This window comes from Labeo rohita, chromosome 6 (assembly GCF_022985175.1).
Source record: "Labeo rohita strain BAU-BD-2019 chromosome 6, IGBB_LRoh.1.0, whole genome shotgun sequence".
Taxonomy (NCBI): Eukaryota; Metazoa; Chordata; class Actinopteri; order Cypriniformes; family Cyprinidae; genus Labeo; species Labeo rohita.
In genome coordinates this window covers 24,463,718-24,478,888 of record NC_066874.1, presented here as the reverse complement: position 1 = coordinate 24,478,888, position 15,171 = coordinate 24,463,718, and the positions used below count along the sequence as shown (strand labels likewise).

General features: G+C 36.8%; 2 protein-coding genes across 2 annotated transcripts; both read right to left on the bottom strand.

Annotated features, from left to right (window-relative positions):
- Nucleotides 1-30: 30 nt before the first annotated feature.
- gpr84 (G protein-coupled receptor 84) lies at nt 31-5,449 on the bottom strand. The gene is made up of 2 exons (XM_051112012.1): nt 5,224-5,449; nt 31-2,473 (listed from the first exon to the last, which is right to left on the bottom strand). Exon 2 carries the CDS (start codon nt 2,470-2,472, stop codon nt 1,252-1,254), a length of 1,221 nt encoding a protein of 406 aa, XP_050967969.1. The 5' UTR covers nt 2,473; nt 5,224-5,449; the 3' UTR covers nt 31-1,251.
- A 3,053-nt stretch (nt 5,450-8,502) lies between these two features.
- LOC127166639 (trypsin-1) lies at nt 8,503-13,742 on the bottom strand. Its single transcript, XM_051112070.1, has 8 exons — nt 13,597-13,742; nt 11,745-11,765; nt 11,487-11,655; nt 11,081-11,349; nt 10,847-10,992; nt 10,505-10,718; nt 10,312-10,425; nt 8,503-9,400 (listed from the first exon to the last, which is right to left on the bottom strand). Exons 1-8 carry the CDS (start codon nt 13,646-13,648, stop codon nt 9,396-9,398), a joined length of 990 nt encoding a protein of 329 aa, XP_050968027.1. The 5' UTR covers nt 13,649-13,742; the 3' UTR covers nt 8,503-9,395.
- Between the last annotated feature and the right edge of the window lie 1,429 nt (nt 13,743-15,171).

Genomic DNA, 15,171 nt, shown 5'->3' with positions numbered 1-15,171 from the left:
AACATTTTGCAGATTCTGCAAGGTTTTAGCAAGTGCATATAATTTCTGTGCCGCAACCTTAACAGTTTAAGTTATTTCTTTATTTAAAAAAGCAATGCAGAAAAGAAATTATAATACATAAGTTACAAGTTAGCATTTCGAATAATCTTTTAATTGCAGAATATGATGTGCAATTTTATACACACATTACAGATCCACCTACATTTTAAAGAACTGTGCAAATAATCCTTCATAAAAAATAACATTTTACAACTTCTGGAGGTCCAGCATAAACAGTAGATATATAAAAATGGAAACAACACCACAGCAAGCAAAAGAGGACTTCACAAACTCTTGTGGCTTCCCATGTGAGGTAATGAATGAAGCAATGAGGCATGTCTGTTCTTGTTTTCTCCATTACCCAGCTTTAAACTCCCATTCTCACTTGTGTATGAGGTTAAAATGTTCATCATGTCATTATGAATCATTCCTGTGGCCGCACGCATAATTACTGCATATGTGCAATCAGAAAAATGAGGAAATGAAACAGAGAAAGTTTGTGCGTGTTTGCAGTAAAACCCCACATGACACATTTGCTTTCTGATCTTTGAAAGAACTGGAAAATCCCACTGCTTGAAAAAGAAATGCCTACGGATCGTGATAGTCAAAGATGAGCTAAATTAAGAAGTACAAGCTATTTGGCAATATAGAAAGTGAATTAAACAACACAATACAAAATGTATACAGCATGCAATTTTGAGTTAGATTTGGTTGTATTGCTTTAACTGTGCTTTAGATGGAGGTGAATGAAGATAAACCTGAGAATGTGATGTTCTCCAAAGAATGAATGGAGTGCAGCTCCATGCAAAATATGTGGTCACTGAACATCTAAACCACAAGGTCACTTAAAGGGATAGTTCACCCAAAAATGAAAATTCTGTCATTTGTTACTCACCTTCGTGTCGTTCCAAACCCGTAAGGCCTTCGTTCATCTTCAGAACACAAATTAAGATATTTTTGATGAAATCCAAGAGCTTTCTGACTCTCCGTAGACACGTTCAAGGTTCAGAAAGGTACCGAGAATAATCCATGTGACATCAGTGGTTCAACCATAATTTTATTTTTAGACAAAAGTCTTACAGGTTTGGAACGACATGAGGGTGAGTAATTAATGACAGAATTTTCATTTTCAGGTGAACTATTCCTCCAAAAAGCAGTAGCTTTCAGTCATATTCAGATTGAAATGACCTGGACAACATTCTTCATGATCGCTTATCTTATTGTGAACCGACGGGTTCTCCATATCCAGGTTAATGGATGGACAGCCTTACGTAGTAGGTCTTTGTAGGCCTGGTTAAACTGTCGGTTCATGGCTGCGTACAACAAAGGGTTAATGCAACTATTTAACCAAGTGAGGTTTGCACAGAACATATGAAGGACCTGTGGCGCACGGTTCCCCTTATCAGTGACATTCAGCAACAGAAAAGGTGCAAAGCAGCCAACAAAACACAAGAAGACTGTGAAACACATCCGAGTCACACGTTTAAATTCACTGTCCTCTCCTGAGTTGGCAGTTGGAGTGATCTGGATTGTTACAGGAGTTGGTTTAGAAGACGTTTCTGAGGCGACTTGAATGGAGTTTTTGGGTTCTTGTGTGGCTTTGGGGCCTTCAGATTTCGCCTGCGCTTTGTTACTATTCTGGTCCGCTCCTGCCTCACTATTACTGATCTCACAGCTTTGAGTTGTTGAAACTTCAGCAATGATCCCACTGTCATCTGTCGTCCCTTCGGCTTCGGCCCGCTTGCGTTTTGATGAGCGACGACTGGGCCTGTACTTCAGAAAAGCCTTAGCGGCTACACGCACCTTAAGGTAGATCAGAAAATAGAAAAGACCTACGCAACCCAGACCCAAGAAAAAGTACAAGAAGAGCAGAACGGTGGTGTAAGGCCGCCCTTTAGTACGGTGAAAACTGCAGGTGCACACTTGTGGGGCAAACACGTAGACGGGCCAAAGTGGGGCGAAACTGGCCAGACCAAGGAGCCAGGATGTGATGAGAAGTCCTGCCACTCCACGGTGGGACAGGAGCAGACGGGCGCAGCTAGAAGTGCGATGCGCAACAACCAAGTAACGGCTCATAGCGATGAGGCATAATGTAATAATAGACACACTGTTGGACAGAAACAGAAGGAATCCAAACATCCGGCACCAGATGGCTCCTCCTCTCCAGTGCAGGTGCAGGTACGAGTCAACGCTAACCGGTTGGAGCACAGTGCAGTATAGAAGGTCAGCAAAGGCGAGGTTTACTATAAGAACATTGAAACGTGTCCTCAGGCTGGCATCAGTAGCAAAGGCGAGGACTGTCAAAATATTCCCTATGGTTCCTACTACGGTCACCGCCGATCCTAAGAGGACGCCGAAATAACGGTAGCCCTCCACAGATGGTGATGCACAAGAAAAGGTGTCATTTCTCAGAAGATCCGTGTCGTTCCACATCCTGAGAAGACACAAAACAGTAAACTCATCAAAAATCTATGTAACATCCTTGTGGTCCTAACAAATAGGTCAGACTTATTTTTTGTTGTACTTATGTAAGCACAAACAGTCTCTGTGTTTTATTGCCCACATGCCACATTAGGGGTTGCTGGTTTCATTTTCTGAAAATGAATGCCAGTTTAAGGCCACTACATACCACATCCTGTTTCCTCACATCCTCTGAATATCTCACCTTTGTGTTTTATTCTCATAATGTGAGATATATGGACAATAAGCATTATGGACATTTTAAATCAATATCTTTGCTTCTTGACACAAACCGAGGCCACACATAGTTACTTTTTTTTAAAAAAAAAACAGTTGAGGTCAAAAGATAACATACACATTGCAGAATCTGCTAAAATGTTCATTATTTTACCAAAATAAGAGGAATCATATAAAATGCATGTTATTTCTTATGTAGTACTGACCTGAGTAAGACATTTCACATTAAAGATGTTTACATATAGTCCACAAAAGAAAAGAATAGTTTTATTTATAAAAATGACCCTGTTCAAAAGTTTACATACACTTGATTCTTAATACTGTGTTGTTACCTGAATGATCCACAGCTGTAGGTGTTTTTTTTTTTTTTTTAATGATAGTTGTTCATGAGTCCCTTGTTTGTCCTGAACAGTTAAACTGCCTGCTGTTCTTCAGAAAAAACCTTCAGGTCCCACAAATTGTTTTTTTTTCAGCATTTTTATATATTTGAACCCTTTCCAACAATGACTGTATGATTTTGAGATTCATCTTTTCACACTGTGGACAACTGAGGGACTCAGATGCAACTATTACAGAAAGTTTAAACGTTTACTGATGCTTCAGTAAGAAACATAATGCATTAAGACCTGAGAGATTTTGTCTTCTGAGGAACATGTAAGTATCTTCTGTAATTTCTGAAGGGCAGTACTAAACGAAAAAAATATGATGTGTAGGCAAAATAAGAAAAATGTACACATCTTCCTTCTGTTCAAAAGTTTACACCCCTGGCTTTTAACGCATCATTTTTTCCTTCTGGAGCATCAATAAGCTTTTGAACCTTCTGTAATAGCTACATATGAGTATCTCATCTGTCCTCAGAGTCAAAAGATGGATCTCAAAGTAGTCATTGTTGAAAAGGGTTCAAATACACAAAAATGCTTAAAAACTGAAGAAACTGTTGGACCTGAAGAATTTTTCTAAAGAACAGCGGGCAGTTTAACTGTTCAGCACAAACAGGGGACTCATGAACAATTATTACTAAAAAAAAAAGGAAAATATCTTATTCAGGTCAGTACTAAATTAAAAATAACACACATTTTGTATGATCCCTTTTATTTTGGTAAAATAATGAACGTTCTGCAGATTTTTACCTTAAATGTAAACATCTAAAATTTATATTTATTAAACAATCAAAAAAAACTGTTTACTTATTATTCTTTCCTTGCATATTACTATAAATGAATGAACGAACGAATGAATGAAAGAATGAATGAATGTTCCTCTTTTTTTGCTGACAATAGAGTGATTGACTGTCAGGCTGTGCGAGGTTTTGTGGGAATTTTAAAACAATTCTTTCTGGCGGTTAGATTGTTACACCAGTAGGTGATGACAAATGACAAATCTTTAATATTAAATCTTCAGTGACTCAGTGACTTCATTCAGTAGCAAAACACAACAGCTGCGTATGGCTCAGAGAGGCGCGACTTTGTTTTGAAGTGGAAAAATAGACAAAATCTTGTCTAAAATGTAAGTTACTCAGCATTAACAACGTCTTTTATCGAGCTGTTGTTGAAATGCAGTATCCACCTTATTTTTTAAACACTGAAGTCATTTTCTGTGAATGTGTAAGACTTCCAGTTCATTTACAGAAATCGCAAGAACAATAACAAAGTGGTAAACGGTAAAACTGTTCGCACTTCAAACCACTGAGTTCATAATTAAGATAATACATTAAAATAATGTGGTAAGAAACTCCAGTTTGCAATATCAAGCAGCAAAATTAGCTGTTGTACAATTAAAAATAGCTGTAAGCAAATGAGACCGGAAGCCTCGCACCTAAAATTTACTAATGGTGTACTTGCTCTTACAGGGAAAAATAAGGTGGATGACATTTGCTTCCATACTGGTCTAAATATTATTACATCTGTGATTACCTGCGGCCTCATGCCCACGCCCAAATCTTTCTAGTGTAGTACAGCTTAGTAGCTACAATGTACAGTTATATATCATAATGGGAATAAATTATATACATTATTTTGAAATTAATTTAATTTTAAAATTCACCCCCGAATAAAAATTCTGTCATCATTTATTCCGACTCATATTGTTTCAAACCTATATGAATTCCTTTAGTGGAACACAAAAGAAAATTATGATGCAGCCAACAGTTTTGCTTACCATTGACTTAGACTGTATGGACAAACCTACACATTTCTCAAAAAATCATTTTTATGTTCCACAAAAGAAATAAAGTTGTTTAGAATGACTTTAAATGGTGACTGATTTTTCGGCTGTCACATTTGCTGATGTAAAATGTAAGCATATTAACGCAGGGCCCTAATGCTACTTGTATTTGGTGGCAATATTTTCACCACCAAATATTCAGTACATTAAGTATAATATAGTTAAACAGAAAACTAACAACACAGACTCATAAAACAACTTATGAAACACAGAAAGAATTCATTAGTCAAAGAAACAAGATATTTTGGGCTGTCAGTGGCTTACCTTGCAAAAGCTGTGGTGTCCGTCTACTACTCTATTCTCTAGTTCTGTTTCCTCCTTGATTTTTATAGCTATCTGTACTTTGTTCCCTTTTTGGTACCGTTTGTCTGTGCGTGCATGTCTCTTTTCTCTGTTTTGTCAAATAGATCCTTCAGCCACGCCTCCACCTTCTCCTTTAACCTCATAACCGGTACTGATGCTTTACCACAACACGTTGTGTGTGCATGTATTTGAGACGTCTGTGATCAAATGTGAGGTCACTGTAAGCCAACTCTGTTGCACAATCCTGGAAGAAACTTACGCAGTAACGGTATTTTGCCAATAGATATGAAGAAAGAAAAGGAAAGTCAGTGAGGAAAGATGGTCAACATCTTGCCTTTACTTTGCTGATTCATTCAGATTAATATTTAGATGTGTTACTTGTTGAAGCAGCTTGGCTAATCGAATTAGAGAAGTGGAACTATTGTATAAAGCTAAATTTATATCGTCCTTTAAATCATTGAGTGTTCTGCATGTCCATCTTTTATATAACAAGTCATAAAGGTTGAAACTGTTTAAACAATTCTATCAGACACCACCTTCGCTGAAACATAGTTGACAGTTTGTTTTTTAAAAAGGTTTATGACTGTAGCACAATATCCCTAGACAAAGAACAAAGTGTTTACATAATACACACCAAAAATATAGCAGTTTGGCTGACAAATGGTCCATACTGATTCACAGCAATACTGCCAGTTTATTAGTTTATAAACTGTCTTATATATACATAAAATAAGCAGATCGATGGCAGGAGAGCCTAAATTTCAGGAGAGAAATTAAATCTCTAAGTCATGATGGTACAGCTGTATTTACTCAAGATAAGCTCCAGATAAGCATGATTTACAACTAAGCCAGTCTGTCTGATCCTAGCTAGATGGATTTAAGCATTTAGCAGGCGATTTTATCCAAAGCAACTTAGAACAGAGAAGCAAAAGTAATTCATCAAACTACATTCTGAGAATGTTTTCATAACATTACAATGACGTTATAAAAACGTTGTTTCTGAATGTACTCTGACAAACAGTTTTTGAAATGTTTTAAAGATAGATAGATAGACAGATAGATAGACAGATAGATAGATTAATTCGAATGCTTGTCATTCAGCTGTGATAAAGTGTTTATAACTTAAAAACATTGACAGATCTCCATCAGTCTTTCCACTCAGACAAAACAGACAAACAGGCAGACATGTTCACAGTAGTTTGCCCCCTCTGACATTTGACCTCTGATTCCTAACCTCACACCTGGTATGTGCACATCTTTAGAAATGGTAATCGTCTGATCTTGATTACTACTGTTGTTTTGAGTAGACTGGTTTACAAGTCTGGTTTCAGTGTTTTCAACTTTTACATTTAGCGGTCCCTGTTATAGTAATAAAAATGTTGATAGTCAAGATCAGAAAAGTCAGGGATACTGTACAACTAGAAACTGATTTAGCTTGTCATTCTGGTAATTCCAACAAGACGTACATTTTGTAAGTTACATCAGAGGCGGTTATTGCAAAAAAGGACTATTTTTATGTTGGAGAAGCACGCTGGGCTGACATGGCAAATTTGATCAGATCACAAGGTCATGTTTTATGAAGACCGCTTTTGGGATGCTTCAACGAGCCGCAGGGCGGCGGGTATAAACACAAGTAACTAGACTAGAGTGGCCACGATTTGCTCCAGTAAAACGAATCGGTAAAACGGAGGATTAATCAGGGTTTCTATGTCAGCTATCATGCCGGTGTTGTGCAGTAGGAGGCGGTATGCACCTTTAAGTGGGTTTGCTTAGGGCTGTTCGATTCCGAAAATTTTGGAATCGAGTCCGATTCCGATTCCTGGTTCTGGAATCGATGAGATTCGATTCCAAGAATCGATTCCTCACTGTTGTTTTCGATTCTTGTTTTTTTTTTTTTTTTTTTTTTTTTTTTTTTAGAGTGGAGGAACCTAATTTCACCATGACTGTAGGATATAAAGGGTTTAGAAAGTAGCCATATCATAATATTAAGCTTTATTTTTAAAAACTGATACATTTCTGTATTTAAATTGAATTTTTGTCTGTATTGCACATGAAATTAGTCATAGCCCACAGCGCAGCAGTGGACATGCGTTTATTGCATGAATGGAACAAGGCACATATCAGCTGAATGATGTGTACTTGTTCGTGCAAAATTAACAAACTGTACACTGAACCAAAATAACCAGAACAACAACACTGATATAAGAGCTGGTGGTTTATCTGTCAGATCAGATGTGCTCTTTGCGTTTTCTTTTAGAATTAGCATTGGCTGATAGAATGGTTAAAAAAACAGTATTTTATTTAAGACGAAAATAGGATCAAGACCCTCGATCACGTCATGATCTATTCTGTAGTGCGGCCCTCAAAACTGTTGACAATACAAGGCCGTTTCACCGTAAAATAACTTCTGAATCGTTTTTGAACTGGTTCATTAAAACGATCTATCCGAAAGAACCTTTTCGTGGAAACCAATCAGACTTATAATAGCGAGCAAGGCTGCATCCTCAAACTCAAACGAGCTCAGTACCGACTCTTTTCATTCAGTTCATTTTCGTGAATCGATGTTCAGCGACGTTTGATGACAGCAGCCGAGATATGCAGCCTTTCATTTGAGCTTTGTTAAACTGAAAACGGCTATGAAAGGGGAGTTGATTCCAAACGCCTCGGAATCGAGGAATCGATTCCTTTTGGAATCGACTCCCAGCCCTAGGTTTGCTAACCGCCATTAAAGACACTCAAATGTGTGTGTGACACGTGACAAACAGTGAGGTCTGTTCTAGCACGTCACACACGTTTGAGCTTCAGTATTCAGTGTATTTGATGCACACTTAAATGTACTTAGAGTGTGCAAAAAACATACATTCCTGTAGGAATATACAAATATCGCTTTGGGACTCAGTATTGGCAAATCAATATTCAGTGACTCGGATTGGTGGCACAAAAATCTGTTTGGGACATTCCTAGATACAAGTACTTATTTGTTACATACTAGTAACTATTAAATAGATACTAAAATTAAATAGATAATAGTACATATTTCACAATTTTCACATTTTTTTTGACTTCTAAGGGGATCTCTCAGATATCAACTATTCAGTTTTGACTAGTATCCAAAAATGAGTACTAGTAGCATGAATATAGATACTAGTACTGTTTATTAAAGTATGCACACCTTTCACCTGTACTTACATTGCCCCCTGTTGGAGTGATTTATTACAACAAAAGCCACTGAAGGACAGACAGTTTTCAAGTATTTATTGATTCTGATAAAGGCCATGGCATATCATAATACAGTTACATTACATAATAAAAAAAAAAGTTAACCAGCCCACACTCTTAAACCTATGCACATATGCACACACACACACACACACACGCACACACAATCTCTGTACTTCTTCTTTTCTTTAGCTGGTTTCCTAATTTAGTTGTTTTATAAATCTGGTATTGTGTACTACAACTATTGTTGGCTCTTTGATGAATTGCTTTGTTCCTCATTTACATTTACATTTATTCATTTAGCAGACACTTTTATCCAAAGCGACTTACAGGTGGGGAATACATCAAGCGATTTGTCCTAAAGAGGCAAAACGACTTAGGAAGTGCTCGTAATACCATATAACAGGCATTGTTCAGATAAGTACAGCTAGAAAGGGCTCATTCATTTGTAAATCGTTTTGGATAAAAGCATCTGCTAAATACATAAATGTAAACGTAAATGTTCAAAAGTAAGTGTTCAAAAAGAAAAAGATCAGTCTAAAATTTCAAGTAATCATATAATATATTACATTTTTAATTAAGAAAAGTGCAAATGCTAAATGAAAAAAGTTGAATGTGCCTACATTTAATCTTGTTTGTAACATGATAGATTTAAAAAAAGAAAAACAAAAGAGACAAGGATTCTACTAATGGAGTGAGGTAAATGCTTTGTTAATACGCATTTACACCCCTGAGTGAAGTCAGTGCAGTAGTTTTTTGACAGGCTCATTGCATTGGTACTCTGTGCAGCGCATCCAAACCTACACTGAAGTTAAATCTCCTTGCAGAATAAGGCAGATAAAAAATCATCTGATTTATGTGCAAAAGACGTGATTAAGCCTGTTTTCAAATAATCCATCGACGTATGACATACCTCACACTGCGAAGACACAAAAACAAAAAAATAAGTTGAGAGATTGAGCAAGAGAGAGTTACTTTTGGCATTTTGGTGCAAAGTGTATGTTTAATGCATCTTAATGGCATTAAATGGTAAAAAAATGCATTTTGGGGTATTTAAAATGTATGCAGATTTTTATATCTGTGTTATGTTTTAAAATATCAAAGCAAGTGGCACACTTTTCAAGACATTTCATAAAAAGAACTGGTAACACTTTACAACAGGGCTTTACAAGGAACAAGCACTACATTTTTTACAGTATTTATTCATCTTTAATGTTAGTTAATAAAAATGCAACTTCTCATTTTTAGTTCATGTTAGCTCATGTCCATTAAAGTATATTAACACATACTAATGTTCACAAATGGAACCTTATTGTAAAGTGTTACCGAAGAACTTGAAAACAATTAAATATTTTACATCCATTAACATCTTCCTGATACTAGTTGATTAATAGTGTGAATTAACCCAGCAAGCAATTTTTGGTCTAAAAAACGTATATTAGCCGTTGAAACACAGCCTAGACGTCTAGGCTAAAATAAGGTTGTCATTGGGCTGTCAGTGAAAATTTAATAGACGTCTAAACATAACCCTAGAATAGACTATAAATATATATATATATATAAATATATAGAAATATAGAAATAAAACCAAACACCTTGTAAACGCTGTTGACTTTGCTTACATGATGAAATATCATATATCTCATAAGTATTTTGCCAAAAAATGACATGTAACTAAATTCAAGATTATTTGGTCTAGAAGTGGGTTACAAATAGCCGGACTATATCGGGTCTATAGTTAAACTAGATGTTGAAATGATGACTATTGCTTGCTGGGAAGTTTCTAGAAGTACATTTGTTTTTTACTGAAAAGAATGTGTTTGGACTTACTGGTACAACGCTGTTGGTAATCTGTGCAGCAGTTTTTACTGCAGTTAGTATTGCAGTTGCAGCGAAAGCGACTGTTGTACTTTTCGTTGCATCTTCCCTTACAGGAGATTGAGGCTGCACATACAAACCAGCGTTAGTCAAACGAGCTCTGTTAAGTGGGAATAAGCTGTGTAGGTGTCTGAGAGAGACTTACTTAGGCTGGCAGAGGAGCATGAGGTCGGGGGGTTGAAGGTGACAAATCCCGGCAGGTTCGTTCTAATTTGGCTGGTGATCCAAGTCTGATACTGAGACACGCGGGTGTAAACACCAGGTGCGTTGGGATCGGCACAGCCATAACCCCAGCTGGTGATACCAGACTGAACCCACACTGTACACTGCCTGCTCACCATCGGACCACCAGAATCACCCTACAGAGAGGAACAAGTGGAAAGAGAAAGGAGATTCTTATTTTTATGTTTATAATACCGAAGCTAGTTAATTTTAAGCATTTATCCTAAATAATCAATGTGAATGCAAAAAAATACAGTTGTTGTACCTGACAGGTGTCTTTGCCTCCCTGTAGTAAACCAGCACACATCATGTTGCTGGTAACAGATCCAGAACCCAGAAGATTATTACACTGAACATTGTCTACAACTGGAACCACAGTCTCCTGCAGGATCCCAGGGGAAGGTAAACTCACTAAACACCAAAACACACATGTAATTATTAATTAGTGATGTCTGGAGTAGACGCATATGTCAGTTAATGGGTTTGTATGTGTTTGTACCTCCAGCTCGAATATCTCCCCAGCCTGTGATCCAGCTGCTGGTGCCAGCACTGAAGACGCTGCTCTGGGCCGCCAGACACACGGGTCTAATGTAGTTATTAAAGGTAACAGTGGAAGACAGCCGGAGCAGAGCGATGTCGTTGTCATTCGTGTTGCTGTTGTAATAGGGGTGCACGATTATCGTTCTCACAGTTCTGCTAATTTCGTTGGGATTGGATCCTCCCTGTGTCCTCCTTCCTAAATACACACGCAGACTGGATGCACTGGCACTAAATACATGAGAAGAAAACACTTTTGCCAAAGGTTTTCACATTGCATTCAAATGTCATGACAACACTTTCTTTCTTTCATTCTTTTTACCAATTAAAACAAAACAGGTACATATGTGTGTTTAGGTGAATCTTACCCAGGTAAACAGTGAGCTGCTGTCAGCACATATTCATTGTTGATGAGGGAGCCTCCGCAAATATGACCTCCAAAGTTGGTGCTGTGCAGACTGACCTGCCACGGCCACGACCCGTCAGGTGCGTTCACACCACCAACAATACGGGTGTTTAGAGGAGCTTGTCCACAAGCTATGAGAAAGTGAAAGAGAAGTTGTTCAAGTATTTCTGCTTAAAGTGTTTGACTTGAAGCTCTTAGAGAAGCTGAGAGAAGCTCTTACCGCTCAACTGAGAAAGTGAACCTGCAAGGGCAGAAATAAAATAAACATTAGAACAATTTCATCTTCATGGTTTTCTTAATAATGACCCTGCTAGAGATCACAGCACTGATAATGATATATTTGTTGTACCATTAAAGGAGTAGTTCACTTCCAGAACAAACATTTACAGATAATGTACTCACCCCCTTGTCATTCAGGATGTTCATGTCTTTCTTTCCTCAGCTGAAATGATGTTTTTTGAGAAAAACATTTCAGGATTTTATGTGGACTTCAATAGTGCCCTAAGTTTGAATATCCAAAATGCAGTTTAATTGTAACTTCAAAGGGCTCTAAATGATCCCAGCCGAGAAAGAAGGGTCTAATCTAGTGGCTATTTTCTAAAAAAAATTACAATTTATATACCTCAAACACTTATCTAGGTCTGCCTGAACTCAGCTGAACATTGCTATTTTACCTTTTTTTGTAAAGGGTGTTTGATCTTCTTTGCATGTTCACTTTGTAAACACTAGGTTGGTACTTCTGCAGTGATTGAAGGAAAGTGAAGTTGAGGGAGAAAATGAGATAGGAGTTTTTTGACGTACCCTAACTGTCTTGAACCGTAAAAAACTGAGTTCAGGCACACCTAGATGAGCATTTGAGGTTATAAAAATGTATAAGTTGTAGATTAGAAAAAAAAACGATCGTTTCGCTAAATAAGACCCTCCTTCTTTGGCTGGATCATTTAGAGCCCTTCGAAGCTGCATTTAAACTGCAGATATTCAAACTCGGGGGCACCATTGAAGTCCATTATATAGAGAAAAATCCTGAAATATTTGCCTCAAAAACATAATTTCTTTATGACTGAAGAAAGAAAGACATGAACATCTTGGATGACAAGGGAATGAGTACATTATATGTAAATATGTTTCTGGAAGTGAACTTCTCTTTTAACTAATGAGACTAAACATGCAGAAAACATTTGTGGGCAAACCGGTAATGTGCAAAACTAGCAGCCGTGTTTGCCCTAACCAGCAAACTAATGACATTTGCCCCAGGTCCTCCAAGTACATTCTACATATCCAGCAGGTGTGGCTAACAATGTTAAACATTTATAAGCTTCTGTAATAGTAACAAGGAAACAATGATTTACTATTACAAAAATTGGGTTCTGGAAAGAGAATTATTTCTAGGACCATTACAATTTAAAAACCTTCTTGCTTTGTATATCATGTAAGAATAGTTGTTGTGATCCTGGATGTACGCTTGTGCGATTTATTTTATTTTATTTTTTACTTTAGCAGTGGTTTTCAATCTGTACGCTGCACGAAGTGGTGTGTTCACGTCATAAATCAGATATTATTTTTACAAATTTAATTAGTTTAACAAGTTTGTTGATGGACATAACTTGTATTTACATACACTAGCAGTCAAAAGCATGGATTTTTTTGTTGTTGTTTTTTAAAAGTAGTCTCTTATGCTCTAATTTTGTGCTTCTGAAGGAAGCATTTAATTTTTTTCAAACACATTAAAAATCTTTTGAGCGGTAATTTGCTTCATGCAAATACAAGAACTGACTCAAAAGAGTAATTTATTCATGGATCTGATTACACAGCAGCCTGTTTAGTTTGATTGATGAACCAATGATTCTTAGGAGTCGGCTCTTGTTCAAAATGACACCTGTGACTTCTACGGTCAAATGAATCAGTCATATGAATCAACATACGATACCAAACTGCAAGTTTCGTGTCAATGCATCATTATCTTAACATAGCCCTTAGGCTGCTCTTATTTGCTGTGCAACAAAGAAAGCAAAAATATATTCTCTCTTTTTTATATAATGTCTTAATTCCAAGATAGTTCTGTAAGACCTTACCTTTGGCACACAGGAGCAGGGTCAACGTGACACACGTTAATCTCCACATCATCACAGTCTCTCTGTTCACTAGAAGAATGGTTGCTGTGGTAATCTGGTTCACTGTGCCTTTTTAAATCCCTTTTATACAGTTCTATAAGATTCTCAAATTGCACTTCTCGTCTGTCACTCACCTGCCCACTTCTTTTCTTTTAATGCCCCTCCTCCTTTTTTGTCATCATCTTTCATTCTTCGAATTCTTTTTAGAATGCACAGCTGTCAAGCGCATATCCACTTCACTGAGAACACTGAGTCACAGACTTTTTTGTTAAGTCGTAAACTGATAGCTTTCTACTCATTTGATATTATTTTGTATTTGGTCATTTTTAGAAGAACTTCAAACTGGCCCAACAAGTTGATTTACAAAGAAAAAAATGGAATGGCAGATGAAATAAAAAAAAATATCTTCAAAAGTTGGGATTCAAGCATTAAAAATATCCTAAGACATTATGACAACACTTTTATTTCAGTTTGTCTTCTTTCCTGTTTGCTTTATTTCTGGTAAGGAATGAACAAAGGAAAAACGTAACAGCTCAACAGTCAAAGTCATGACGATAATAATACCTTTACACACAAAGACAGACAATAGACTGTAGACATAATGATTAGGTATGACAACTTGTCAGAAGGCAGCTATAATTATTCATCATACATGGTACATACACCAGATAGGTGAGTCAGTGTGCATTTGTTTTGTTTTTTTGTTTTTTTTGCTTGTTTTTTTAACCAAAGGCAGAAGAATGAATTATCAAACAACAGTTGTGATAATAAAATAATTAAAGTCAGCCAAAGATTAAACGTACACTGTAAAACTCGCAGTGTTTCTTTAGCATAGGTGATGTCATGGAAACTGTGTGTTTAAGAATATTTATATTGCTCTTATGTTTGGCATTTACAGTATCTAGGATCAGTTTGATGTTTTTTTGTGATTGTGTCATGTCTGTGTGGACGTGATCAGTCTTTCAGGTTTCGCTCCACTTCTCTCACCTCTAACATAATAATGACGTCACAACCTCAGAGATCACAAGATCCGGCAAAATGAAGATTGCAGAACCCTGGCCTTAGAATAAGCCCTTTGTCAGCCTAAAATCGTTTAAGTCTTTTATCAGTCTTTTAATGCTTATTAATCTGAGATTAAACAGAGAATTACTTCCTGTTTGAGAATCAGGTCAGCCTATAAGTTCTTTGTCCAAGCACACAAGGAAAAAGAAGACTATAAACAATGACTTTACAAACTTTTGACCTCCTAATATTAGTTGTTATGTGATGTCTATGGTGTTCCGCGTGAGCTGAGTGGGCATTTGTCAAAATATAAATGTGTCCATGATAAAGAAAATATATACAGTGGAGATTAAACATAGAAAACAATCTATAAATACTTGATTTTTTCTGAAATATTGTTAATCTACATCACTCAAAATTTGAAGGGATATTAGCTGTAGGTGTACCACTGTTCTACTAACATGTTTGACAAAATAGCCAAGGCATTGGTTATACACATCACCGCGTCAAGCTCTCCCTGGATCTGCTCCTCAG

Bases quoted from the DNA above. Each gene is read 5' to 3' on its own strand.
- gpr84 (XM_051112012.1), bottom strand. From the start codon at position 2,472: ATGTGGAACGACACGGATCTTCTGAGAAATGACACCTTTTCTTGTGCA.
- LOC127166639 (XM_051112070.1), bottom strand. From the start codon at position 13,648: ATGATGTGGAGATTAACGTGTGTCACGTTGACCCTGCTCCTGTGTGCC. The intron at 11,766-13,596 runs GTAAGGTCTTAC...CTGCCCTTGCAG, and splicing joins CCTGCTCCTGTGTGCCAAAG to GTTCACTTTCTCAGTTGAGC. The intron at 10,993-11,080 runs GTACAAACACAT...TTTGGTGTTTAG, and splicing joins GGGAGATATTCGAGCTGGAG to TGAGTTTACCTTCCCCTGGG.